The 27,012-nt window shown below is 35.1% G+C and overlaps 5 protein-coding genes across 5 annotated transcripts; 2 read left to right on the forward strand and 3 right to left on the reverse strand.

The window, feature by feature from the left end:
* On the forward strand, positions 1–6,582 carry BX664DRAFT_323721 (uncharacterized protein). Its single transcript, XM_051543707.1, has 12 exons — positions 1–328; positions 437–4,218; positions 4,297–4,403; positions 4,464–4,508; positions 4,600–5,034; positions 5,108–5,192; positions 5,255–5,385; positions 5,448–5,536; positions 5,599–5,741; positions 5,856–5,906; positions 5,984–6,241; positions 6,332–6,582. The coding sequence occupies exons 1-12, from the start codon at positions 36–38 to the stop codon at positions 6,496–6,498; spliced, it is 5,586 nt and encodes a 1,861-aa protein (XP_051402581.1). The 5' UTR covers positions 1–35; the 3' UTR covers positions 6,499–6,582.
* BX664DRAFT_355719 (uncharacterized protein) lies at positions 6,583–8,870 on the reverse strand. The gene is made up of 6 exons (XM_051547837.1): positions 8,705–8,870; positions 8,152–8,643; positions 7,788–8,065; positions 7,517–7,732; positions 6,963–7,439; positions 6,583–6,799 (listed from the first exon to the last, which is right to left on the reverse strand). The coding sequence occupies exons 1-6, from the start codon at positions 8,844–8,846 to the stop codon at positions 6,704–6,706; spliced, it is 1,701 nt and encodes a 566-aa protein (XP_051402582.1). The 5' UTR covers positions 8,847–8,870; the 3' UTR covers positions 6,583–6,703.
* Positions 8,871–14,527: 5,657 nt separating this feature from the next.
* On the reverse strand, positions 14,528–16,108 carry BX664DRAFT_57125 (uncharacterized protein). Its single transcript, XM_051549637.1, has 5 exons — positions 15,646–16,108; positions 15,505–15,571; positions 15,172–15,426; positions 14,936–15,090; positions 14,528–14,858 (listed from the first exon to the last, which is right to left on the reverse strand). The coding sequence occupies exons 1-5, from the start codon at positions 15,654–15,656 to the stop codon at positions 14,669–14,671; spliced, it is 678 nt and encodes a 225-aa protein (XP_051402583.1). The 5' UTR covers positions 15,657–16,108; the 3' UTR covers positions 14,528–14,668.
* Positions 16,109–18,795: 2,687 nt separating this feature from the next.
* BX664DRAFT_382808 (uncharacterized protein) lies at positions 18,796–20,267 on the forward strand. Its single transcript, XM_051549084.1, has 3 exons — positions 18,796–18,990; positions 19,047–19,174; positions 19,225–20,267. Exons 1-3 carry the CDS (start codon positions 18,882–18,884, stop codon positions 20,089–20,091), a joined length of 1,104 nt encoding a protein of 367 aa, XP_051402584.1. The 5' UTR covers positions 18,796–18,881; the 3' UTR covers positions 20,092–20,267.
* A 374-nt stretch (positions 20,268–20,641) lies between these two features.
* On the reverse strand, positions 20,642–21,528 carry BX664DRAFT_323743 (uncharacterized protein; the record flags this gene model as incomplete). Its single annotated transcript, XM_051543708.1, has 2 exons — positions 21,329–21,528; positions 20,642–20,681 (listed from the first exon to the last, which is right to left on the reverse strand). Coding segments are annotated over exons 1-2 (200 nt in total), but the record flags the coding sequence as incomplete, so codon positions are not given.
* Positions 21,529–27,012: the final 5,484 nt, after the last annotated feature.

Consider the following 27,012-nt stretch of genomic DNA (forward strand, 5'->3'; position numbering starts at 1 on the left):
ATTACGTTTTGCATAGAAGACAAACAAAAGTCAATATGACACTATTCAAAACAAAAGGAACATATAATGAATATCAAAACTTATTAGAAAGGTGTAACGCACAACGTCTTGAAAGAGTTAATCATAACGAGAAAGGTTCTACTATGATCAGGAATGAACAAATGTCGTCAGTAAAGCATAAGAATACCCTACATTCAACCTCTAGGAAAGCACCTGTTCACCTGTTCAATATTGAAGATATTCCATGCGATTATACGGTAGACTCCTATGCTTGGGACAATGAGCAATCAGAAGATATTTCCAACCCTCCAAAGCACACGCTCCAAAGGTAATGCATACATATAGACATATATATATATATATGTCGTATTCTGAATCCTTGATAAAAAAAACACTCATTAACCTTAAACTTTTCATGTATGTCATATTGAAATAGTGCTAGTGATAACAATATCCAAAGTCAGACAAATGCGATATATGAAAATATAATCGAGTCAGAAAGTCAACCAGATCAAAACTCTACAGAACTTGAAGAATACAAGGTTAAACTCGTGAAGCCTGAACGCTTTGAAGACTTAAGATCGGAAGCTATGCAATTATGGACAAGTGGGATAGATCTTAGTTTGGAGAACAGTCCGAAACGAAGGAAAAACAAAAAGGCTTCTTGGTTAACAATGGAAGAATTCGCGTCTCTCGGTAGTGCAACACAGGAAGAAACCACTTCACCAGCTTTTTCCCCTAAATTGGCAAAAGCAGAGACTCCCTCCTCTTTCTCTTGGCTTCCTTCAGGTCTAGATCAAGGAAAAATTAACGACAATTCTTGTCAAGTTTCATCAGGTGGCGAGATCATTTCTGAATTACCACCACTTCATTCTTCTAGTTTCACTCCTCACTCAAGCAACCATTCGACTGGTAGTGTTGACGAAGAATTTTGCGTAAAGAAGGTGCAAGCGGAGTTGATTGGCAATATCTCAAAAGGGGATCTACATCTTTATCAATATCTCGATGCATTAGAAAACAACGTCTTTGGAGAAAATACTCGACAGTCACTGAAACAAACTTTACCTGTCATATTGAAAGAAATTCACCAGAAAAGTCATAGAACATTTGTCAAGTTCATTGCTATCTTGTTATTGAGTTTTCATTCTGGAATGACAGAGAATGTATTCTCTCCTAAGCGTACTTTCTCTCAAGGTCAAGGTCCACACAATATTTGGGTCGAATCGATTATGAATATTCTTATTAGATTTACTTCAAATCTTATGACAGCTTCACGAAATTATATTCAAGAATATGCAGTCACTCCATATGATATGAAGTTGATATTGGTGTTTCTCGTTCGTTTCATTCAGGCGTATCCTAATGCTGCTTCAACAGTTCCCTTGGAAACCCTTGTTCATAGATTTCAGTATCTTCAGCCAACGTTTCTTCCAAGGATTTGCAAAGATATACAACAACATATGGATAGTTTGGCGAGGTACGTCAATAATGAAAAAATGATCAGCCCTTCCCCATCGAATGTCAATACCTGGACGAATTCAAAGCATAAATCGACTATCCAACGTTATAGCTCACTATCTTCAGAATCATCTGACAATACTTCAAAACAGATCCGTATGGAGGGTAGTTGGTCACATTTGGATTTAGAACAAGTCAGACCATTCCTGAAGAAGCAATTATCTTCCCATCAAGATCATTTGTTATTTGTAGTAGAACGTGCTATCGGATGTGTTCCAACAAAAGAGTGCTTGACGGGCAACATTAAAGATTGGATTGTACTTCGAAAGGTGCGACGTTATCCTACTGCTGTTTTATCACCTGTGACACCAGATATTGTATTTGTTTACGAATGTGATGATCAAGAGACACATATCATGAGAGATGGCTTGATTGGATGTGTGGCTATCGTTATTCCTGACGTTGATCATGAAGTATCACCATCTCCACTAGTTGGTACAACAATTCAATATGCTAGCAAGTCGGATCGCAATGCAAGTCAACATTTGATTGCAATCAAACATGAAGATTACACATGCTATGGCCATTTCACGCTCATTCTAACGTCAATCAATGCATCTCCTCTACTTCCTCTTATTGATTGGTTGAAGTATGCCCAGGTCCATCTAGAATTCAATCACTTTTCCTATCAACTTGTTTCATATATCCTACCACCAGATAGTAAAGGGCAAAGAGCGAAAAAGGTAGAAGATGAATCTACTTTGGATGTACCTGATTATTTTGGGAATCTTAGTTTGGATGTATCAACTATTATGTTACCTGCCTACAGTGATTGTAAAGCAAATATTTCACAGAATAGCTGGCCTCAATTACAATCGAAACATTTGAAGTTACCAGTGGATCAACGACCCCCTTTGTATTCTCTATCCAATAGCCAAGTATCTGCTATTCAGTATGCTCTTTCTCATCGACTAGCTCTGATTTCTGGTGGACCTGGTACTGGCAAGACTTACTTGGCAGGGAAGTTACTCGGACTTGTGTACCAAGCGATAAAACGGGGACACATTGGTCGGCCAATACTTGTGATGACATCTTCGGAATCTACGCTAGATACTATATTATCCATGGTACAATCTCATGTACAAGATATTATTCGATTTGGAAAAGAGTCAAACAAAGGTTTTCTAGCTGAAAGAGATGGATTGAAACAAGTATTACGTCGGAAGGGTGAGAGCTCTTGGAAACAGTATCGACAACTATTACGCGAACTAGGAAATTGTCAAGGTAAAATTAAAGCACTGGAAAATCATAGACAATTGGCAGTGATGGAGAAATGTCCAACGTATGTTCTGGATCTTATGCCACCAACATATCGAGAAGCTTTTATTACTCAATACCACTCGAAAAGCAAGAACACCTCATGGAATGATATTTGTACAAACTGGTTACTGGATACTGGTGATGAAGGCTGCTCTCTCGATACACAAGACGTTCAACCATTACCACCATCACAACAACAAAGTGAAAATGAGAACCAGAATCCTATTGATACAGCATCAAACGATATCCTTGCACAATTGTATTTTGCGTTATTGGACCGTATTGCTCTTCAATCTTCACAAATGCAACGAAACGAGGATTGCGACATATTCTTTCAGCAACAACAATGGATTGATCGTCATCCTTTCAAAATTATTCCGTTATCTGAAGGACAACAATGGCCATTTTCCTCTGATAGTATAGAGACAGGAGATCAAGCTAGGAGGTCTTTAATGGATATTTGGTCTCGGGTCAACAAATCCGACTTGTGGCAACTTACGCTTACTGAACGTAAGAGGATTTATGATAAGATATTGGAGGAATACGTGAAACATCTGGACAAAGCCATTAGTGATATTCTTCAAACACAAAATGAAATACTGGCCGCATTGAACGATATCCGTATAGAGCAATGGCAATCGACATGTCAATTCAATCGTATCATTGGTATGACCACTAGTTTCGCTATGTCCAATCCAGTATTTGTTAATAAATTATCACCACATGTTGTCATCGTTGATGAGGCAAATGGAATATCTGGCGCTTTTTTGGCTGCAGTAGGTTTATCGACATCTACGGAACATGTTATATTATTTGGAGATGTGACTAGTCATACTCAAGATATTCCATCGCCATCGTTCTTTGATGAATGGAAACAAGCTGATCGTCCCATCTGTGAACTTCATGAACAATGGCGTATGCAAGAAGAAATTTTACAAGTTTGGCAAGCAGCAAGCAACAACTCTGACAATACCTATCATCTCGTCAAGACGAAAGATGTTCCTGAACGCGTGCGTGGAATGAAGTACAACACATATCTTATAGAATACAAAACAGATACCAAAGTTGATAACACATTGGATCAAGAGCGTTTCGTGACGAATTTGGCTCTTTACATATATCAACAAAATTACCTTTCTACTGATATTATGATTCTGGTGACAAACTCTTTTGATTTATCTCGTATTCGAAGCTTGGTGTCCAATTTATCCAAAAGTACATCGTTTGCTACAGGATTTGAAAATATCCAAGTGGAAGATATGTCCACATTAAAAGGAAAAGAAGCTGCTATTGTTTTACTTCTTATCGATTCACCAACAACTGATTGTATTTCTACAGTATTATCTCGAGCAAAAATAGGATTGTACATAGTCAGCAATAATCAGTGTCTTCACTCTGATACATCTTGGCAGCTGTTGGCAAATTATATGAATCAAAAAGGTAAACAGGTTAATATATATATATATATATATAACATCTTCTGTGTATATACATATTTACTTAATTATATATGAATAGATCTGCGCTCTAGTAAAATACCAGTAATATGTGAAAATCATCCACAAACTCAAAATTCAATTGGCCACTGGAATGAGTTTACAGAAATTCGTAATGGTGGTTGTTCGGTAAGTAATAAATCAGTTTCAAACAATCTAGGGATTCTTAATAACCTATTTTTAATATAGTTACCCTGCACTACTCTTTTGGATTGTGGTCATATTTGTCAGGAGGTTAGAAGAAAAAAAAAAAAAGAAAAAGAAAAAGAAGAAGCAGAGCTTTCTTACTTCGATAAGGTTTTACTAATTATATGCATGATTCTAGAGCTGTCATTATAAATCACACTCAATTTTAAAATGTAACCTGCCATGTGAACGCCCACGCGCCAATAACTGTCAACATCCATGTACCAATCCATGTCACGTCTGTCAAAAGTTGAATTCTTGCCCGCCATGTGAACAACCATTGCAACTTCGCTTACCTTGCGATCATCAAGTTGAAATCCAATGTCACGAAAAAGCTGATTATGAAAAGTCTGGTTGCCAAGAAATGGTGATGACTGAATTAGCTTGTGGTCATTATGTTCCTATTGTTTGCAACAAAAAATTAATTGGTGATTACTACAATGTAGAATGCAATGAAACGGTCGAACAAGTTTTGGAATGTGGTCACACAGTCAAAGGTCAATGTAGTACTCAATTAAGCTGCACAGCAACATGTAGTAAAGTCTTAGAGTGTGGTCATCCTTGTATACGAATGGTAAAGCAATTAAGATTATTATATAAATCAACTAGTACTAATATTTCTATCCCAACCATCATATAACAATAAGTGTTCTGAGGAGCATGATCATGAACGAAAATCATGTACATTCAGCTGTCCAAAACGATTAATATGTGGCCATCCTTGTACTAGAGGTATGATAAATAATGTCGATTTTGTCTTCTAATATTTTACTAATTTCGATGCGTTTAACAAGGCTGTGCAAACCCAGATTATCACACCATTCGATGTTTGGAAAACTGCGAACGACTTTGCTCTCATGGATATAAGTGTGGTCGAAAATGTTGGGAAACCTGTCCAGGTTGTCTTGGCGCTTGCCCCAATAAGGTATAAAAAAGTAATAGGATTTGACAAAACAACTCATTCTTTTCTTTTTTTATTATTATTAGTGTCCCCATAGTCAATGTACCAAAAAATGCTTCGAACTTTGTGACAGATCTCCATGTGATGAACCTTGTCCCAAAATCCTGGCCTGCAAGTATGATTATCTTTACATCAATACATGACACGATAACTAATAAGAAAAATTTTCTGTTTTAGACATCCATGTCGTGGTATATGTGGCGAGCCATGTACCATTTGTCCAGTATGCTTTCCTGATATAGAATGCCATATCACACTTAGAAAATTATCTGAGTTTGATGATGATGAAAAAATTTATACCTTACCTGATTGTGGTTGTTGTAAGTGATGAAAATAGCAAGAGGGCTAAGTATATTAATCATCTTTATTATTATTATTATTATTATCGTTATTATTATCTCTCGGTTGTTTGATTTGATGGGGGAAAAATAAAGCTTTTGCTGCCAGTGGTTTGGATCAATATTTCAAAAGTAGAACAGAATCTAGTAAGTTGATTTTTCACTGACATCTAAAAAAAAAGTAACTACCACTTAAAAAAAAAAAATTCTATTTATTATAACAGGTGAAGACATAGCAATCAAACTATGGACATGTCCTACGTGTCAGATACCCATCAATATTGCACCTCGTTATAGCAATATTATCAAAGCAGAAGTCAATCTTGTTAACGATATCAAAGAACAACAAGAAAAGATTCGACAACAACTAACATTGGAAGAAAAATTAAGTATCATTAATGCCATGAATGAAGAAACAGGTTATCATGGTATTCTTGGAGGGAGATGGTTTGTATGCAAATATCGTCATCCTTACTATATTGGTAAGTACTAAGATTACAAATATTTTTTCTTTTTTTTTTTTTTTTTTTTTTTTAAAAAAAAGAACGAAACTGACAAAATAATTGTTATAGGTGATTGTGGCGGTGCAACTGAAATTTCAAAATGTCCACAATGTAATGAAGAGATAGGAGGTTTGCAACATCAAGTCGTTGAAACAAATCGATTTTATGGAGAATTTGATGGATCACTAAAACCGGCATGGCCTGGTCAGCCTCTACAGGAACAAGAGAACGATTAGTTACTTGATAGTATTTCATTTCTCTGAAAACGTTTTTACCAATAAAAAAAATCTAAATTTTCAAATGTCTAATCACGTAAATACACACACATACATATACATTTTATTGTCATCAAGTTATTTTTATTATTGATTGTAATTCATCTATCACAAATTGTCATGTAACAATGATGTAGGAACGGATGGTAGTTGATAACAGATCCAACTAACCTAAACTCCATTGATGACTTAACCAGTCATAATCATAAATGTCCAAGAGTTTGGGATCAGCACAGTTGAGTGATTTTGCTCTATGAGACGACTATGAAATAAAGAAGAATAATCATTTGAAACAAATAATAATAATAATAATAATAATAATAATAATAATAATAATAATAATAATAATAATCAAATTATAACAGTAGATTAGTTTATCAAGTTCTTTTATACAATGTATTTTCACCCCCTTTTTTTCAACTTACTCTAGGTAAACTAACAGTGGCTCGATCGTTTCTGGAGTGGAATGCAGCCAGTTTCCCATATCCTTGGGGACTGATGACTCGATAATCAGTATAACTTAAAAGCCAATTTTCAATGAGAGCGCTATTTACACCAGGTGTCATACGTTCTCTACTAACTTCTACTGGTATTTCCACATTAATATACTTTGCTACTTGATCGGGCTCAATATGTTCCAAGGGTAAATTAGTAACGACCAAAGATGTCGCATCGCTAGCTTGGCCAAGGTATTTCGATCGTAAAGCATGATCGTCGTTCATGGCTTCAAATTCTTCACGTAATTTATGTGAATCGGTGACAAGGAAATAAACAATTCGCTTATGATGTGGTTCTCTTTTTGCCATAGCAAGTTCATTGGCACATTTGAAGTAATAAAACCATTTTTCCAACGTATTATCATCATGTTGTGGATTGGCCAATGCTTTATCGTCTGTTCGAATCTATATATAATCACCATTCATCAGCAAAGCATTGCAACTTTATATCCTTTTATTATCCCCAATAAAAATCATCTTACCTGAATACCAATGCTGAGAACACTCTTTAGGGAAAATAATTCTCGATATGTGTTGAGATATCTTCTAGCTCCAATGGTAGGACGAAACAAGAAATCAGCAAGACATCCAAAAGCGTTCTCTTTGGTTAATCCAATTTTCTTCATTTCTTGAGGATACCGTGAAGAAAAGTCAAATGTGCGAATAATATATGCTCTATTAGAACGAATTTCTACATACTAAAATTAGATGTGATTAGCTTAAGAGAATTTAGTTATTGTTTTAAAATGTTACCGAAGCATTCCATAAATCATTAAAATCTTGAGAAGGACCATCAGGGAACATAATCGTTCCAAGTCCATCATATTTTTGATTAAGAGTATCAACTTGCTGATAACCAAGTAGTTCATTATCTTCAGTATTGAATAAGCTTCTCATCTCGTTAGGATCATACGTCCAATTGACGTGAGGCTGTTCAAATAAGATTTCCAAAGGAATAGGGTTTTCATCTGCCCAGTGAGCGAAATAAGCACGTCTGGTAATCAATGCATAAAAAAACGTAGAGATCATACCTATTCATCCCAAAGAAAAAAAAAAGAAAGAAAAGAAAAAAAAAATAGGTACGCTTGCAATCGAGAGATGATTCATCAAGTATTACCACTCATTCGATCGGCTAATCCACCACAGCCACGATTTGAATTTGTTGGTACCTCTTTACAAAGATACGATACATATAAAGGTTTATCGTCGTGCGAAAAGCTTTCGAAATCTCCTGCCTTGAGTCGCTCAAGTTGTTCTAGTCGTTGTTCGTGTAATTCCTGATACTTTTTCTGCCAATTGCCACATTCTTCTCGAGTATTATATGGTATGACATCAGTAAACCCTTTCAATGGGTCCCAATTCTGACAGTAGGCGTTATAATCCTCTTCTGTAACAAATTGAAGAGCTTTAAGTACAGAAGGATGAGGGTCAGGGGGCGAGTATAGCCCTTTTTCGCTTTTGATGAAGAGCTTTGAAGGTAATCGACACTCTGTATCAGTCTTGACACCATCAGTTTCCACAGCAACCTTATTATCTTCTTCTGTTGATGAACTTGTTGAATGATCAATGACAGCATTTCGATTGTCACCAAAAAATTTCTGAAGTTTGTCTTAAAAGAAATGAATTCTTTGGTTAGATGATCTTATCACCTTGTTACTATATTATCTTACCTGGAAACACTATAGAGGCCAAAGCCATCACAATAACTGCCATCAAACTCAATAAAGTTAATGCTTTCGCCAACTTATACTTGAAAAGCAATCCATTCAATTCATTGTTGGTTCCTACTCGCTGATAGGTACCACTAACCATATTGGAAGTTGAAAAAGATTGAACAATTCTTTACTGTTGATCCTCCGCATTCTTAATTATTTTTCTCTCGAATGATAATAAAGAAAATATCGCCCAACTTTCTCCTGATTGGCCCAACGTTGCGGCGTTTGTACTATCAAAATATCTTTTTATATGGGAGCTCTTATCAAACCCCCCTTGGCAAAAATTAACCAATAAAATTGATTTTTTTTTTTTACATCATTGGCAAACATCGACGGTAGAATTTCCATGGCGAATCGACCATGCTCTGAAAAGACTAGCATCTTCGCTTCACATATGGAGGGATCACAACAAAAATTAATGAAAAAAACAGTACTATGAAAACAAACCAAATCCATGGCTCCGTATTTTCCAGGAGTTTCAGACCGTCAATTTCGCGTCCCGACGTTTTTTTGTAGTTTTTTCTCCCCTGAATAATTTTATGCAAATTCTACTCTTTCAATAAACTCTGACTTTTCATACAAAAAAGAAATGAATAAAATTGATTTTTCCTGTGGTCGTTAAGATTCCAGCAGAAAGTTTTTATATTCACAATACATCACATTTCTTTATGCATGGTCGCAAAACTGTCCAAATGATATGTATGACTTAACCACAACTGTATGAATGTGTCGTATCAGCGTATTTCGTAACTACATGCGTAAAATAAAACTAAAGAATGCATTCACAAATAAAGAATAAAAAATACATTGTAAGATGGAATCAATTACATTGACATGTAACAAAGGAGTTGGAATAAAAATAAAAAGTTTTATTAAATAAAAATATAACTACTAAAGACTACTAATTGGTATACTATAACTAAAGTTATTATAAAGAAAAGAAAGAAATAAAAAGAAAATAAAAATCGATTCAAAAGATAAAAAAATAAAACTATGGACTTTGAAAGTCATTATGCTCATGATTTTTTGATACTATCAAGAAAGATACATATCAATGTATAAACATTCCAGGGCAACTAACATAATGAATCACTACACATATAATGATTCATCACATCAATGAAAAATAAAATATTAATAAAATTATACTCTCTGTATAACAGTATTACAAACTAAAATAAAAAAGAAAAGAAAACAAAATTTGCTCACCAATCTTAAATATGGTGTAAATTACACCACCGTGTAATGATACCTGAGCATACTAAGATAGTTGATCGGATTAAGAGAATAAAATAGAAAATAAAGACAAATCGAAAATACGATGAGATTGTTGGTTATGTTTATTTCAATAAGAATTGAATGAGAGAGAGAAAAAAGAAAAAACTATTCTAATCCAATCTTAAATGACAAAAAGCTGAGATATTAAAGTTACACAATAATATCAAGCTGGCTACGACACGGCTCAAGTATGTGATATTAGTTGATTTTTTGTTATAAAACTAAAGACAATAATAAAATAAGTGAGATTCTTTCTAATTGTTTTATTATCAGAAAATAACTTAATTGATTATTTTTTAAAATAAAAACTAAGGTATATTTATATGTGTAATCTGGAGATGAAATAAAATAAAAATAGATTGATTATTGAAGAATAATAGACTTTGTGTGGTAGATGTGTCAGATTTACAGCATATATCAATGACCTGAATCATAACGGAATCAATAGAATCATTGACAAAATCTGATTTCAATTTTGTTAATCGCTTGATACAGGACAGGATGCCATCTTCCATTAATGTCTACACGTATTTTCGGGAAAAGAAAAAAAAAGTTTTTGACTGATTGTTGGGTATGCGAGCATTTTTTTTTTCTTACGTTTTCGATGTCCATCACAAGCTCTTCGACCACTTTTGGTAGCGCATCAATACCATCAATGTCACCAACATTGCTAAAAATGTTCCATGTTCCAGGATCGAAGAGAGGTTTCATTGGATTCCCAACCATCATTGTGTTGACGATCAAAGAAAGGGAGACCCTCCATATGGAACAAAATAATTTTCACGAGTCTCCCACGAACGAAGCCACAGCTACTACAATTTGCTTCTGAAATGGAAGACATGGGAAGAATACTGTATATCATATGGCAACAGCATTGGTCGGTGACGATTGATAACGGCCAATGGAATTCTGAAATGGCCTTTAAGGCTTATCAAACCCACTTGTGGCGGCAAGGAATAGACAAAAAGGAGTGAGAATTATTTTCTTTTCTTTATTACTTCCCACTCCCCTTTTTGAAAATTTTGTAGATAGTCACACACACAGATGATAGCCCTACTGTTTCACCTGATTTATGCAAATAAAAACCGTCTATAAAACAAAAAAAAAAGAAAAGATCAAAGAAAGGGAATGTGGACCGCTGACATTGATTTTGATTGGCTGTGAACATTACTTGTTGGAAGCGCCGTATGTGCACGGCAATATATTATCCAATCACAATTGACCGGTAATATACTGACCAATCATATGGGAGCGGCAATTCTGACCAATCAGATCGCTTGACCCTCTTCTTAGTAAAATTTGGCTGGTGCAACGGTTTCGGTTGAATTCATTTCTGAGTTTGTTTTTTGCCTATCCAAAGCATTTCTTTTTTTTTTCGTTTTATCCAAAGCATTTCTGATATTAGTGAACTTTGAAGTCAGAGGTACGGTTACTGCTAATTTTAGAAACTTGGAAATAGTACTTCTCTATTTTCATATCATCAGGACAAATTTCCTTCATAATTGTGCTGTCCGAGGAGTATCGATCAGCTCCGAACCCATATATGGTAATTATAATTGATTATTCCATATTTGGCATTTCCTGAATATAAACCTCCAAATATGGGAACTTGATTGAGTGTGAATGTGGAATTACTATATATAGTATTTTATTATTGTAAAATTCCAAATATGGATTGAACAAATTTAATTTCCATATATAGGTTTAAATTTTGCTTAGACCCCGTGGATATGTGGAATATCATAGCGGTATCTCAATAATCTGTAAATGATAGAAGTGTGTCTATCTGGAAGGACTACAATAAAAGAATATCATCCCTAGCTACTACACGGACGCTAATATAAGAAATGCTTTGGATAGGCAAAAATCAAACTCGGAAATGAATTCAACCGAAACCGTTGCACCAGCCAAATTTTACTAAGAAGAGGGTCAAGCGATCTGATTGGTCAGAATTGCCGCTCCCATATGATTGGTCAGTATATTACCGGTCAATTGTGATTGGATAATATATTGCCGTCCCCATGTGATTGGATAATATTGCCGTCCGCATTTGATTGGACGAACTGCTCTTTACATATGATTGGACAGTGCTACCAGGGTACGTGTGAGTAAAAATTCTTATGTAGCTTTTTTTTTTTGCACCCCTTTTTTTTCTCCCTCTCCCTTTTATCAGTGTTGTGTGAATGGTGTTGTTTAGCATTGAAACAGTAACCAAGTCTTTTCTTATTACTTGGTAAAATATCATTTATCATTTTTTCCTTGGGTGCTAAATCAAAAAAAAAAAAAATTTTTTTCCTTGGGTGCACCGCAAAAGATCACATCTGGAACGATACATGGTCAGGTCCATCATTTCCTCCAAGCCAAGGTCAAATTTGGAATCTCATCACAGAACCTTCATTCTCCAACATGGATACTCTAACTTGGATAGGACGGGTACTCGTTACTATATGGGCCTATCACTGGCTTTGCACATTCGAAAAACAAACATGGGACAAACACTTGGCTCGTACAATATTTCTAAAGACTGTCTGATGTCTCGTCGTTCGGTGGCAGGATGTTTCGTTCATTGACATTCCTTCTCCCCGCATTCAAAACCAAATATCAACTAACTAGTCAACCTAGTTAGAATTTATAAAACAAAAAGAAAAAAAGTAGAGCGCCCCCCCTAGACTATTTGTTTTAATTTGTAAAATCAGGAGAGAAACTCCCACACGGTCTTTAAATAAAACAAGTCTTTTCCCTACAAAAAAAGAAAAAAAATATCATTTATCGAACCAACAGAAATCGCGCGTGTTCCCCTTTTTCTTTTCTCTCTTTTTCTCTCTTTTCTCTCATTCTTTAACAAAGCTACAAATATATCAATTACCCCTAAAGCTATATCTTTTATTTATAACTATTATCAGCAATAGCTAATCTACCGAATTATGTCAACTATATACTTGGTGCGAGAATTATAGCTCCCCAGGCTGGTAGGAATCAAGGTCGCTTTATGGTTGAAGCCAAATTCATCAGAGAAGAATTCATGGACATGGCAATTAACAAAGGAATGAACATAGGTGACTCACAATATAGAGCTGTGTGCATGGGAGCAAATAAAGGAGATCTTCCCAAACTGGTTAAGGTGCATGTGTCAGGTTTACCCTTTGAACAAGAGGAGGTACTGAAAGACAAGATGCTCATATCAATGGCACATTATAGAAAAGTATGTCATTGGAGGTAGATCAATCAGCCTGGACACAGTGCGTAGGGCATTGAAAAAAAAAGAAGCCTATGCTGTCAAAGGCCAATATCAAGAAGAGGCTTCAATGGGCAAAAGCACATCAGCATTGGACTGCTGATGATTGGAAACGTGTTGTTTGGTCTGATGAGACTAAAATTAATCGTTTTCAATCTGGTGGTCGTGTTTGGGCCTGGATTAGGGATGGGGAATCCTTGAAACAAAAGTATGTGAAGATGACTGTCAAGCATGGTGGTGGCAGTATCATGCTTTGGAGCGCCATTTCTGTTGCTGGAACTGGTTGGAAGTGTAAAATTGAAGGTAGCATGGATAAGACGTTATACAAGGAGATCATTGATGGCAAATTATCACAGACAATAAACCTGTTGTGCGCAGAATTGGACATGCCAAGGGAAAAAATCATCTTCCAGTATGATAATGGCCCAAAGTACACCTCCAATATGATCAAGAAACACTTGGCAGAACAAGAATACCAGGTGATGGAATGGCCTCCTCAGTCGCCGGATCTCAATCCTATTTGCCATATCAGCGTATTCCGTAACTATATGCATAATGTGATATTGGTTGATTTTTGTTATATAAATAAAAACGATAGTAAATAAGTGAGATTCTTTCTAATTTTTTATTATTTAAAAAGAGTGACTTAATTGATTATTTTATAAAATAAAAACTAAGGTACATTTATATAAGTAATCTGGAAATAAAATAAAATAAAAATAGATTGATTATTGAAGAACAATAGACTTTGTGTGGTAGATGTCTCAGATCTATATTCATCCAACGACTTTTTATTTCATGATACGAAAATAAAACTAAAGGATGTTACAAATAAAGGAAAAAAATACATCGTAAGATGGAATCAATTGAATTGACATGTAACAAAGTAGTAGAAATAAAAATAAAGGTATGGCTACTATAGAACACTAATTGATGTACTAAAATTAAAGTCGTTATAAAGAAAAGAAAGAATAAAAGAAAATAGTTATCTACTGACATCACATTGAATAAAGAAGCAGCAGAAACAATAGTCGAGAAATATTTTTTAAAAAAAACCCATTTCATTTCATTAATATTCAGTTCATCATAAAAAAAAATCCATTAACTATATACATATATACATAAGCCAGCCAACCTAATCACCGGGAGTTTGATCATCGTCATCGTCAACCAGTTCAATCGTTTGTTTCCTAGTTCTTTCGGATTTTGGCGTAAAATAAATCAGTTGTTTATGGGTCATTTGGTATCTGTCAAATAAACCGGGCCACGTGGCAATAGTAAAGTAGTGATTGGATTAAAAAATATAAAAATAATAATAAAAGACAAATCGAAAATACGATGAGACTGTTGGTAGATTTTATTTCAATAAGAATTGAATGAGAGAGAAAAAAAGAGAAAAAACTATTCTAATCCAATCTTAAATGACAAGAAGCTGAGATCTTAAAGTTACACAATAATATCAGTCTAGATACGACACCGTTAGGTTGTTCACTATTTGGCTCTGCAATGGATGCGAACTGTTGAGTTGTCATTCTTGATTTGAAGGCTTCCACTGTTCTAGGATCAATAAGGTTGATGACATTTGATAATAATTCCCTATATGAATACAAAGAGGATGATAGATGGTTAACGTCATGACTTGTGCCTTTTTTCCGCGCAAAAAAACGACCTACTTCAACATCGTCTGATCGCGAATAGACAGACAATCTTTCTTGAGTAAATCAATCACCATACGTTGTACGACCCCTTTCATCGATTCGTTGCTTGGCGATTCATAGTTGTTGATGATTCCGATATCTTCTTCCGTCAGTAAGCCTTTTTGTTTGATCTATTAAATAGTAATCAGAGCAATATGTTTAGTACGGCAACGAGAACTTCATTGTACAGATTTTTGGAGCATATGCAGTACCTTTTTACTTCCTAATCTAAATAGGACCTCATCCAAAGGCTTTTCATCGTCAATTCGTAAGGCATCATCATGAACCAAATCATCATTTTCATCACCATCATCGTGCCCAGCATCATTATCAGTTTCAAAGTCAGCAGAAAGACCATGATCGCGTTGACTTGTTTGAATTGTCGCCACCAGATGTCCAGCAGAAGAAGAAGCGCACGCCTCCAAGGCAACTAACCCTTCAGTTACATATGTCCTTTTTGCCCGTTTCTATATATATATATATATATATTAAAAAAAAGAATTAACGTCAATCTGATTATTATTATCACCAAAATCATTACTTACCAGTTTGTCGACTCTTTCGGAAAGAGCGACCCATGTAGCACTACTGTATTTCAACTGTGTAGCTGAACTACATTTGAAAAAAAAGAGGAGTCAATGCTATCCTTTCCTCTTCTTGCAGTAACGTCCTAAGTATTTCCTTACTTTTCTTTCATATTTGGCGGTTTTTGATTAATTTCATTCTGGAATCTTGTTTTCCACAAATTGTATACGGCTTTGGGGACCTGGCGGTTGTTTCCGCAGACCAAATACTGATACAAATGTGGAGAAAATTGTTGAAGCGGGGACGACCGGATACTGCGATATAATCTTGAAGTTCTATTGTATATGAAACAATATCAGCTCCATAGTGTGATAAGCTTTCTTTTGTTCGTCTGTACATAACGGATTACCTTTTTGTCCAAGGAACGGCTGCATTGTATCAAATGAAAGGATGTGAAGGGCAGTTCTTATTCTTCTGTCGCTCGATTGGCAATTCACCAATTAACGCCAAGCAAATAATTTTCATATGTCAGGCCTCAGCCAATCATATCGAAGAAAAATATGACGTGCCATATCTTTCCGACATTTCCCTTTAAATTTTGCCCACATAAAAAAAATGTATTTTTTCTTTTTTTTTGAATAGTTCTCTTCTGAAATCACAGCAAAGGAGTCTACTAGGATCAAGGACCCCTAACTAGTAGTAGTCAATTAGTTAATTGACGCCCTAAGTGAAGGCGAGGTAGTTCCGTATACTAGCTGTATTGCACTATACGTGCCCTCGTTAGTAGCGTAGTCTGTTGCCTAATATCATTTGGCTTCCATTTTGTCCAATTGTTGTATTTGACAACTCATAGGAAAACTCTATTTTAAATATTCATACTCAATCTCCTCTTTCTTTACTAACTATAGATTATATAAGTCACTCAATACATTGTTAATTAACAATTACAATCACAGCTTAATGACCGCTCGTCCAACAGTTCTTATAAATACACAACCTATTTTTGATATCTAATAAAAGACCCATTCAAAAAATTTCACTTTATTTCTACTACTGTCTTTTTTGTCTTATTTTATATATTTTTTGTCACCAAAACATAACATATACGGTTTAAAAAGTCGAGTAGCAAGAATTAAAGCTTTACCCCTTTAGTCATCCATTGGGAAAGTTTTTCAAGAAGTGTTGGCAAGGAGTTCTTTCTTGCTAGCATGGTTTTCAATGAGGAATGTGCACTCTCTACTTGCTGGGTAGTTCTTGTTCCATATGTTCTTCAGGTTTCACACAAAGGTCCACCCCGCTCATGTCTAATGGCTAAAAGCCTAAAAAAAAAGGGTCAATTCAGCTGCAACTACAGTTTGAAATTCCACAATGACTTCCTGTTATGTGATAATATAAGAAACAGAGAATTTATAGCATAAAGAACCTATAATTTATTATTAGCATAAAGTCATAAATATATAAAACATAAAAAAAATAAATGAATGTACTTACCGTGACAATTCACGGTTCGAATAAAAAGATAAAAATAATAAAAAAAAAATAAAGAAAAAAATGAAAGGAGAGAAGATAAGAAGGAGAAAAGGGAACAAAACATTTAAATAATTGGGTAACCCATAAAATATCAGTTAAAATGGTGAAATTATTATGATCCATTCCTTTACCTGTTTCCCATTCTCAGTTCTGAAGGATCTTTCAAAATTCTTGCTAACGTTTTTGAGAATATGCCAGATACAAAGCATATGTTGGGATTCGTAAAAGACGGTTTCCATTGCTTTTTCAAGAGCTGGGTCCTGGTCAGTTACTATAATCTAAAATATACAAGTTAATTTCTGATTTTTTTATATTCTGATAACAAGTATACCTTCGTTGTCATCGGTTTTCCATTCCAAACTGCTTCCTTGAACGTACTTAAAACCCATGTGTAATTGGTGTTCACCTCGCTGATCATCAGTACGGTAGCTGCTATAAATGTGGTAAGGCGGTTTGATCCAAAGTTCGTGAAGCCGACGATATTCACCAGGGGGAGATTGAGACTATTGGTTTTGTAGGTCGCGTCGATGGAAAGCACTTCGCCGAAACGTCGTACTAAATTTGATGATTCTTGATGCATGATAAAGATCATGCGGGTGACACCATCCTCGGTTTTCTTGATCTTGACAATAAATCCATCATCTTGGAGAGCCACTAGTTGTTCATAGAATCGTTCATCGTCGCTTTTGCCGGTCAAGTAGGCTTTCACAATACGCTGGTTGATGTTGTATATATCCTTGCGCTTAACGTCAACACCATGACTATCATACACTGCGGCGGCAATCTTAGAAGGTTCAATACCACTTCGGTTCATGGTTGCGATTGCTGTCTTGATATTGTCGTCCAACGGCGCATAGAGGTTCACCATTGTATGGCTATGTTCTTGCACAGATCGCAAATCAATAAGATCCATGGTGTTTGCATCCAACGTTATACCTGCGTACGTAGATACTTTTACCAATTGCTACTGGTCGTTTAATAGCTTTCCATAAATCCTCTACTTGCATCATCTTTATTGTTGTACCGAAACTAATGCGCTTTTCAGGGTCCACTTTGTCTTCATATTTACTTCTGCAATTGAAATAAACTATGTCCTTTTGATAATTGAAGGACTTGTTCACTCCAAAACCATTGTTCGTTGCAAATAGAGTAACGTCATTGACCATACTTTCTTTCTCCGAGTACTTTCTTCCAATAAGCATTTGACTAATCATGAGTAAAACGATAAAGAATAGTAATAAAAAAAAAGTAAAAGTAGAAGATAGAGAATAGAGATAGGGGTTCTAGGTTGAATAAAATATAGCTTTATTGACAAAAAATAATTCGCTATTTATACTAATGTTTCGGTATAATGACAAGAAAGGATAATTCTATAAGCAGTGGAAATAACGTTCGATAAGGATAAGCGCATAGTGGAAATCAACAGTTTAGGAATGAAGGAATAAGAAGAAAAAAAAAGGAAAGAAAAAAAGTGAAGGAAAAAGAAGTACAAAAGTTGGTAAAAATTTGCAAGTGGCCGAAAAAAAAAAAAAAAAAAAAAAAAAAAAAAAAAAAAACTGTCACCGGTGTCAAGAGAAACAACTGCAGTAGTTTTTTTTTTGTCTTTTTTTTTCTCAGTTTTGTCACCGCTGTGCAGTTGTTTCTCGTGACACCGGTGACAGTTTTTCTTTTTTTTCTCAGTTTTGTCACCGCTGTGCAGTTGTTTCTCTTGACACCGGTGACGGTTTTTCTTTTTTTTCTCAGTTTTGTCACCGCTGCGCCGTTGTTTCTCTTGACACCGGTGACAATTTTTCTTTTTTTTTCTCAGTTTTGTCACCGCTGTGCAGTTGTTTCTCTTGACACCGGTGACAGTTTGTTTCTTATAAATATGGCGGACATTGTTCTTCCATGGCGACACCGCCCTGGAACTGATATGATCTCCAAACTTGTTCTACAAGAAAACTCAATCATTAATGTGGTCGTGGAATATCTAGTTGGTATGTATGAACAAGATTGATTCGTCAGGCGCTTACTTTTTTTTTTTTTTGGGTAGGAACCAGAGCCAAAGACAAGTACAGGACCAATCCAACGGAATGGATTAACGGCACAAGATCTGATGTTCTCTTGACATGTGATGATGATCCTTCCTTGCCCCCTGTGCTCATTGAAGTACAACATGTGGTAGATGATGCTTTATGCGACGTCTTATTGGTTATTGTGTCTCCTTGGAGAAACAATATGGCGTGCTCCCAATCGTTTTGATATTTCCTATCACCTCAATCAGATTTGATGTGCTAAACAGAACCAGAAAACGCAAGTCCCATCCATTACTTATTCATTACCCCTGCCTTCCATGGGCCCAGTCTTGCTTCTTGGTTGATCAAAAGGCAACAAATTTGCAACAACCTTTGGTTCCATTTGCGAGCCTGTGTATATTCTTGATGCGACAAGATTCATCTCTTCTCAGCTCGCCATACCACGCTGATCGTACCATGCAACTTTTGTACTGCCTGGCTCAACGTCATGTAGGAACTACCATTTTGGATCATGATCATGACATTGCCGATTTTTTGCACTTTTGTAATGAAATGAAGACTCGACTCGCGCAACTATTACACCTTTTTCAGGATAACGACCATGATGACAAGGTATCGGTTTTGAATGATACAATCATGTTGGTAGACTCGTACCAAGAAAAATATAAACAGAAATTATCCACTGTCGCTGATACCGATCCTGAACCATCCACTCTTGTTGATACCAATCCTGAACCATCCAATATTGCTGATACCGGTCCTGAACCATCCACTCTTGTTGATACCAATCCTGAACCATCCACTCTTGCTGTTACCAATCCTGAACCATCCACTCTTGCTGCTACCAACCCTGAACCATCCACTGTTGCAGACCATCATCTTCGTTTGCAGAATACCAACTGGGGATTCGTGGAGAATTGTATTGCAAACCTTAACCAGGGAGAATCCATTTCTTGGAATGTTGTGTATCAACAAGGAAAAACTCAGGGATTGTTCACCACCTATTCCAATGCTGCATCCATGAAACGAGCTTATTACCGATTTAAAGCTGTAAAAAAATAAAGATTACTGTGATGTTTGATTAAATAAAAATAAACGCTCTGGCGCTCCACTGGAGCTTTTCGAAATCGAAGATTTGTGTGGACTCTAGATTTTCTTTGGAAGGTGTGGACTATAGATTTGTTTGGAAAGTGTGGACTATAGAAAGTGTGGATTATAGTTTGTTTTTTTTTTTTTTGAAAAAGTATGGACTGTTGATTTGAAAAATAGATATGGATTATACATTTGATTGGAAGATGTGGACTATTGGTTTGATGGAAAGGCGTGGATTATAGTTTTTTTTTTTTTTTTTTGAAAAAGTATGGACTATTGGTTTGAGAATAGATGTGGATTATACATTTCATTGGAAGATGTTGACTACTGGTTTGATGGAATGGTGTGGATTTTTTTTTTTGGGAAGGTGTGCATTATTGATTTGATGGAAAGATATGGACTACAGATTATCTTTTTAGAGGATGTTTTCATTAATCATCCATCATCATCACTAACATCGTCAAGAGGAGGAGAAAATAATTTATTGTTTTATTGGATATTGAATATATATATTATAAAAAAAAAGAAAAAAACTATAGAAGGACGTCGCGATATACAATTGTCGTATCAGCGTATTTCGTACTTGTAATATAAGCGTATATTAAAAATAAAAGAATACATTCATATCCATAATACATCTTGAAGATGGAAATGACCACGTTGACATGTAATAAAAACAGTTGTAATAAAATAAAAACTTTATTGAATAAAAAAAATGTGTAAAGTAACGACTATACTAATATATATAATAAAACCATAAAAAGGTCAATGGAAAAATAAGAAAGAAAAATGAAAAATAAAAAATGAAAACTGAAAATTAAAAAAGTACGCGTATCAAAGAGGACTTTGAAAATTTTAACCTAAATTTACCCCTGAGTAAAGAACTCTAATTTAATGAATGAAGAATGTCGATATGTTTACCATACAATAATCATCAAAGGGAATTAATTATAAATATCGTTCCAAACTAATCAGTTATACCAACAAAGAGTATACATGGTATTTAATACATATGATGATATGATGATTATTATTTTATCTTCAAAGCAGGTATAAAAGAGATATAAATTTTTCAAGTGTAGATACAACAATCAACTTTTTACCTTTTTATTTTAATAAAAAACTAAGAAGAATCTCACTGACTTATTATTAGTCCCACATCATTTTATTTTATTTTTTTTAATCTACACACAATATAACAACAATGTTGGCAGTTTGTGGTTGAGAATTGCGAACTGGTTGTGGGGCTGCCACTCGAAGAGTTGACGGATCACTTGATCGTGAGAGAGCTACATACAGTTGTCCATGGGCAAACACTTGATCTTTCAGATACACACCTACATAGCCCAGTGATTTTCCTTGACTCTTGTGGATGATCATTGCAAATGCTGGTCGTACAGGGAATTGCCTAGACGCTCGTCGATGATGTTTAATTTGTTGAAAGGATATGACATGTTATGTGCACTTGATTGTAAAGTAGTGATTGGATTAAAAAATATAAAAATAATAATAAAAGACAAATCGAAAATACGATGAGACTGTTGGTAGATTTTATTTCAATAAGAATTGAATGAGAGAGAAAAAAAGAGAAAAAACTATTCTAATCCAATCTTAAATGACAAGAAGCTGAGATCTTAAAGTTACACAATAATATCAGTCTAGATACGACAGATTGACCTCTACGACCACAGCGAGAGCAAATGAGAGAAGGGTTGACGCGCTGGTTGGAATCTCCAAGTCGCTGATGAGAATCTTGACGTTGATGAGAACCTTGATGTACTTGATAATCTTCATACCTTCGCCGAGTATTTCTGTTTAAAGGACAGTCGTAATGGGTTGTTCGAGAATGAGTGTCAGTGTGGTAATTCAACACTTAAAGATTTAAATTAGAGTTTAGAATACTGATAATCCGATAGTGGAGATCAGATTACAGAGTAATCTGATAGTTTATTTATAAAAAGGGTTTTTTATAGGACTTTGTTCCTTTTTCTCTTAAACTAAGTTTTATTAATAAAATTCTTACGTTTTGTCTCGTTCTTATTTAAGACTCACACAAATACAACAGTCAGATCCGCACCTGCATAAATTGACGCTACTGTTATGCGCAGTTGGCTGTTTGTTATGATTGAGTGGACATTCATAATGGCTTGTTCGAAGATGAGTGGTAGATCCGCACCTACAATGACGAATTGATCTGTTCATTCAAGGATTATGAAAGGATATACGAAAAAGGGAAAAGCTAAAAAAAAAAAAAAGCTCAGGCGAATGATCTCAGACGACTATAGATTTTTTTTTGGTGTGGAAATAAGCACTCTTTTCGTGTGGATGATTGTTTTTGTTGAAAAGATGTGGACAATAGACTTGACATTAAGGTGTGGACTACAGATTTTTTTTCTTTGGATGGATGATTATTTTTGTTGAAAAGATGTGGACAATAGATTTGACATGAAGGTGTAGACTATAGATTTTTTTTTTTTTTGGAAGGAGTAAAAAGGCAGATTTTTTATTGAGTGGAATGGAAGGTTGATAGGTAGGACAGAAGACCAAAAATAGTCAAAAAGTTACTTGCTAATCTTTAGTTTTTCATATTTTTTTTCATATATCAACAATAAATAAGGAGAGAGAGAGAAAATACAATGAAACTGATTAATAGTTTATTGATGAGAGAAAAAGAGTATCTTAATAAAAATAAAATAATACTAATTGATGTACTAATCTGTCATTCTAATCTGATATTAAGTAAAAGAGTCTGTGTTACTGAATCTATGATATCAATTGTAACTCCATAAACCTTGGATACAACACATCGAATAAAGAAGCAGCAGAAACAATAGTCGAGAAATATTTTTTTTAAAAAAAACCCATTTCATTTCATTAATATTCAGTTCATCATAAAAAAAAATCTATTAACTATATACATATATACATAAGCCAGCCAACCTAATCACCGGGAGTTTGATCATCGTCATCGTCAACCAGTTCAATCGTTCGTTTCCTAGTTCTTTCGGATTTTGGTGTAAAATAAATCAGTTGTTTATGGGTCATTTGGTATCTGTCAAATAAACCGGGCCACGTGGCAATAGGTTGACTGGCTTCCAGTTCATGAGGTAGAGAAGCTGCTCCCAAGAAAAACGCTAGGTCAATGATTTGCTCCTAGAAGAAAATGTCAAAATTAGCCATATGTGGTCCTTACATTGTTATATATACCTTCCACCAGAATAGGACGCCTAGAACTGAATTGAAGTTTGACAATTGTGACAGGTTTTTTGGAAGGAAAAGGATCGAAACAGGTTTGGCCACAAATACATTGTTCACAAGCATTAAAGAATAAAGGTAGCCAGTAGTGCCTATTAAAAAAAAGACCGTCAATTAACGAGTCCAAATGATGAGAACAGTGCTAAACTATGCGCCTAAGGTTAGATGTGTACATTATGCGTTGTGATTACTTGAATGGTCAAAAAGGAAAAGGGCCTGACATCCTGCATGCATTTTTTTTCAAATAACGGAATAACGATGCCTTGAAGCTGTGTCGTATCTAGACTGATATTATTGTGTAACTTTAAGATCTCAGCTTCTTGTCATTTAAGATTGGATTAGAATAGTTTTTTCTTTTTTTTTTCTCTCTCATTCAATTCTTATTGAAATAAACTATATCAACAGTCTCATCGTATTTTCGATTTGTCTTTTATTATTATTTTTATATTTGTTAATCCAATCAACTATCTTATTTTTTACGATGAATTCTAACAACAACAACAACAACAATAACAACAACATCAACATCAACAACGACAATATGTCGGATACCTCTGCTCCTTTCTCCATTAATGGCACCGATTTTGTCAACAACATTATCAACAACCATTTGGAACGTGATGTCATTATGACAGAACAAAACCATCAACCCTCTTCCACTTTTCAAAGTGGTTTGGGGGCCTCAACCTATGCTTCTCCTGAAGCTAGGGCCGAGTGGGCTGTCGCTGTGCTTACGCACAAGGCAGAAGAGTCTGAAGTGCTCTACACTCAAGCACTTGCTCAATTGGATAATTCTGATGAAGCTCGTGCCCATGTTCAAAAACTTTTTGAACAAGCACAAAAGGATCAACAAGCCGTCGATGATGGTCGGGCTATGTATGAACGTAAGTTCCCACATAACCCAAAGTTCTTTTCTTTCGAACGCCGTAGAGCTGAAGAAGAAAGAACAAAGGCTCAGATGATGAATCGAAGCCTCGTTGTTCCCAAATACCTTCCTCAATTAAAGCTGGTCAACAGTTATGAGGTTGGTAAAGAAATAAATGACAAGTCGTTTACTTCGACCAAACATTTTTTCAGTACGCTGGAAAAAATTTTCATTTCTCATGGTTTACAACCTGAAAATGAATTTCGTCGTTTGTTTCCAAGATGTCTTGACGGCGCTCAAACTTTCTTTTTTGAAGGTTTATTAAAGAAAATAAATGAAAAGTCAGATGGTGAAACAGAATGGGCTTTCATAAAACGTCAATTTATTGACAAATATGATACTCCAGCTCAAAAGTTTAATGCTTGGCATAAACTTGTGTCGATCAGACAAAATTCTAAAACCATCGACGAACATAATAAGATGTTCGGTAATTTGTTAACCATGACTGAATGGGAAACAATGCCTGTCTCTCTTCTTTCCAATGTAGTTTATTTAGCTACATTAAACCCAGAAATTAGAAGACAAGCAACGGAGTGGTTGATCACCCGATCTGCCCCGAATTTTGACGTTGATATTCATCAACTGATGCAAACCGTTGCTGGTATGGACATCCAAAGAACAGAAAACCCTAGAGGTTTTGCTCAAAAGCGAAACATTCAAAATGATGTTTCGTTTGTAAAGAAAATAAAAAAGGCTAATACAGTCTCTGATGGTAAAAGAACAGGTGTTCTTTGTTACAATGGTTGCGGGCAGATATACCTTCCTGGACATGTCTGTCCTAAAAAGAAACTCAACGGCCGAGATGGCAAAAACAATTTGTTCTCTCGTGCTGCTATACGAACCAAAACGGTTGTTCAAAAACAAGAAGATGCTGATGATAAGTTGAATCTTATGTCAGAATGTAAGGCTAAGAATAAGAAACAAAATTCAGTTCAAAATAATCAAAACATTAATCAATGTCTTATTCCAATTTATTTAGAACAAAAACCTATCATGGCTTTGTTAGATGGTGGTGCAACTTTTTCTGCCATCGATGAAAATTTTTGTTTAAAAAATAATTTTAAAATAATTGTTCTAAATAATAAAAATAAAAATCCAAATGATTGTATCCATTTAGCTCATTCTGATCATGTAATTCAGCGTCTAGGTTATACAGAACCTTTAGATCTTTGTTATAACGGGAAAACTTTAAAATATTCTTTTGAAGTAATGAAATTAACCGGTGATCAACAAGTTAGTATTGGAGCTGACTTAATGCCTTCACTTGGTATTGGTTATTACGGTTTAGTACAAACATGGGATCCACTTCCTCAAAAGATGGAAGAAGACCCTGATAAAGATAAAGAAATCCCAAATGAAGCACCAGCAGGTACAAAAGAAGAACAGGAAACATTCCATCATTTTATTAAAAACAGTTTAAAACAAAATCAAGCTATCCCTACAAATGCTTTTTGTACACTCCCTGAATCTGTGATATACTTACCTATGCCTAAAGGTGTATCATGTTACAGAAGACAATACCCCATCTCTCATACATTGAAAGAAATGGTACATCAAACTGTACAAAATTGGCTGGCTGATGGCATCATTGAACCTGTTCCTGCTAACATCGATAACAAATGGAATTCACCATTAACATTAGCACCTAAAAAAGATATAAACGGTAACTTAACTGGTAAGCGACCATGTTTGGATCCTCGTCATATTAATAAATATTTACCTGATGATCGTTATCCTTTACCATTAATAAGTGATATCTTCACAAAATTGAGTGGTGCCAAAGTATTTAGTACCCTTGATTTAAAAAGTGCCTTCCATAGGTTCAAAATTCATGAGGATGATCGTCATAAAACTACCTTCACATCAGTAGACGGTAAACAATATATGTTCAGAGGTTGCCCATTTGGTTTAAAACCTATATCATCAAAATTCCAAAGGGTGATGAGTATTTTATTCACTGATCTACCATTTGTCACCACATTTGTGGATGATATCGTAGTTTATAGTGATAACATGCAAAATCATCAATTACATGTTAAAACTATAATTGATAAGTTAACTGCCGTTAACCTACTACTCAATCCAGACAAATGTCATTTTGCACAAAAATCCGTATACTTACTTGGATTCTCTATTTCAGAAAATGGACGATCACTTGATGAACGTAAACTGCAAAATATTGACATGTGGCCAACACCGCAAACAGGCAAAGACCTTCAAAGATTTCTTGGTGTAGTCAACTATTTCCGAGATCATATTCCAATGATGTCAACTGTTACCGATCCATTGAATCAACTGCGTAACCAGGATAATCTAAAAAAGAAGTGGACACCTAAGCATGAGCAAGCCTTTACAATTCTGAAAAAGCTTTTGCAAAAACATATTACCTTATCACACCCCAACTTTCAAGAGCCATTCCACGTAGCGACGGATGCATCGAATGTTGGTATTGGTGCTGTCCTCTTCCAAAAAATCCAGGGTAAAACAAACTATATTGGGTTCATGGCAAGATCATTGTCCAAATCAGAGCGTAACTACTCTACAACCAAAAGGGAATTGTTAGCAATCATCTTCGCTTTCAATAAATTCCACCAATTCCTGTGGGGTAATCCATTCACACTTTACACGGACCATAAAGCTCTGATCTATATACATTCACAGGAACATATGAACCCTATGATGACAAATTGGTTAGACACATTGCTCGACTA

This window comes from Halteromyces radiatus (genome assembly GCF_025201355.1).
Source record: "Halteromyces radiatus strain CBS 162.75 chromosome Unknown BX664scaffold_2, whole genome shotgun sequence".
Lineage (NCBI taxonomy): Eukaryota > Fungi > Mucoromycota > Mucoromycetes > Mucorales > Cunninghamellaceae > Halteromyces > Halteromyces radiatus.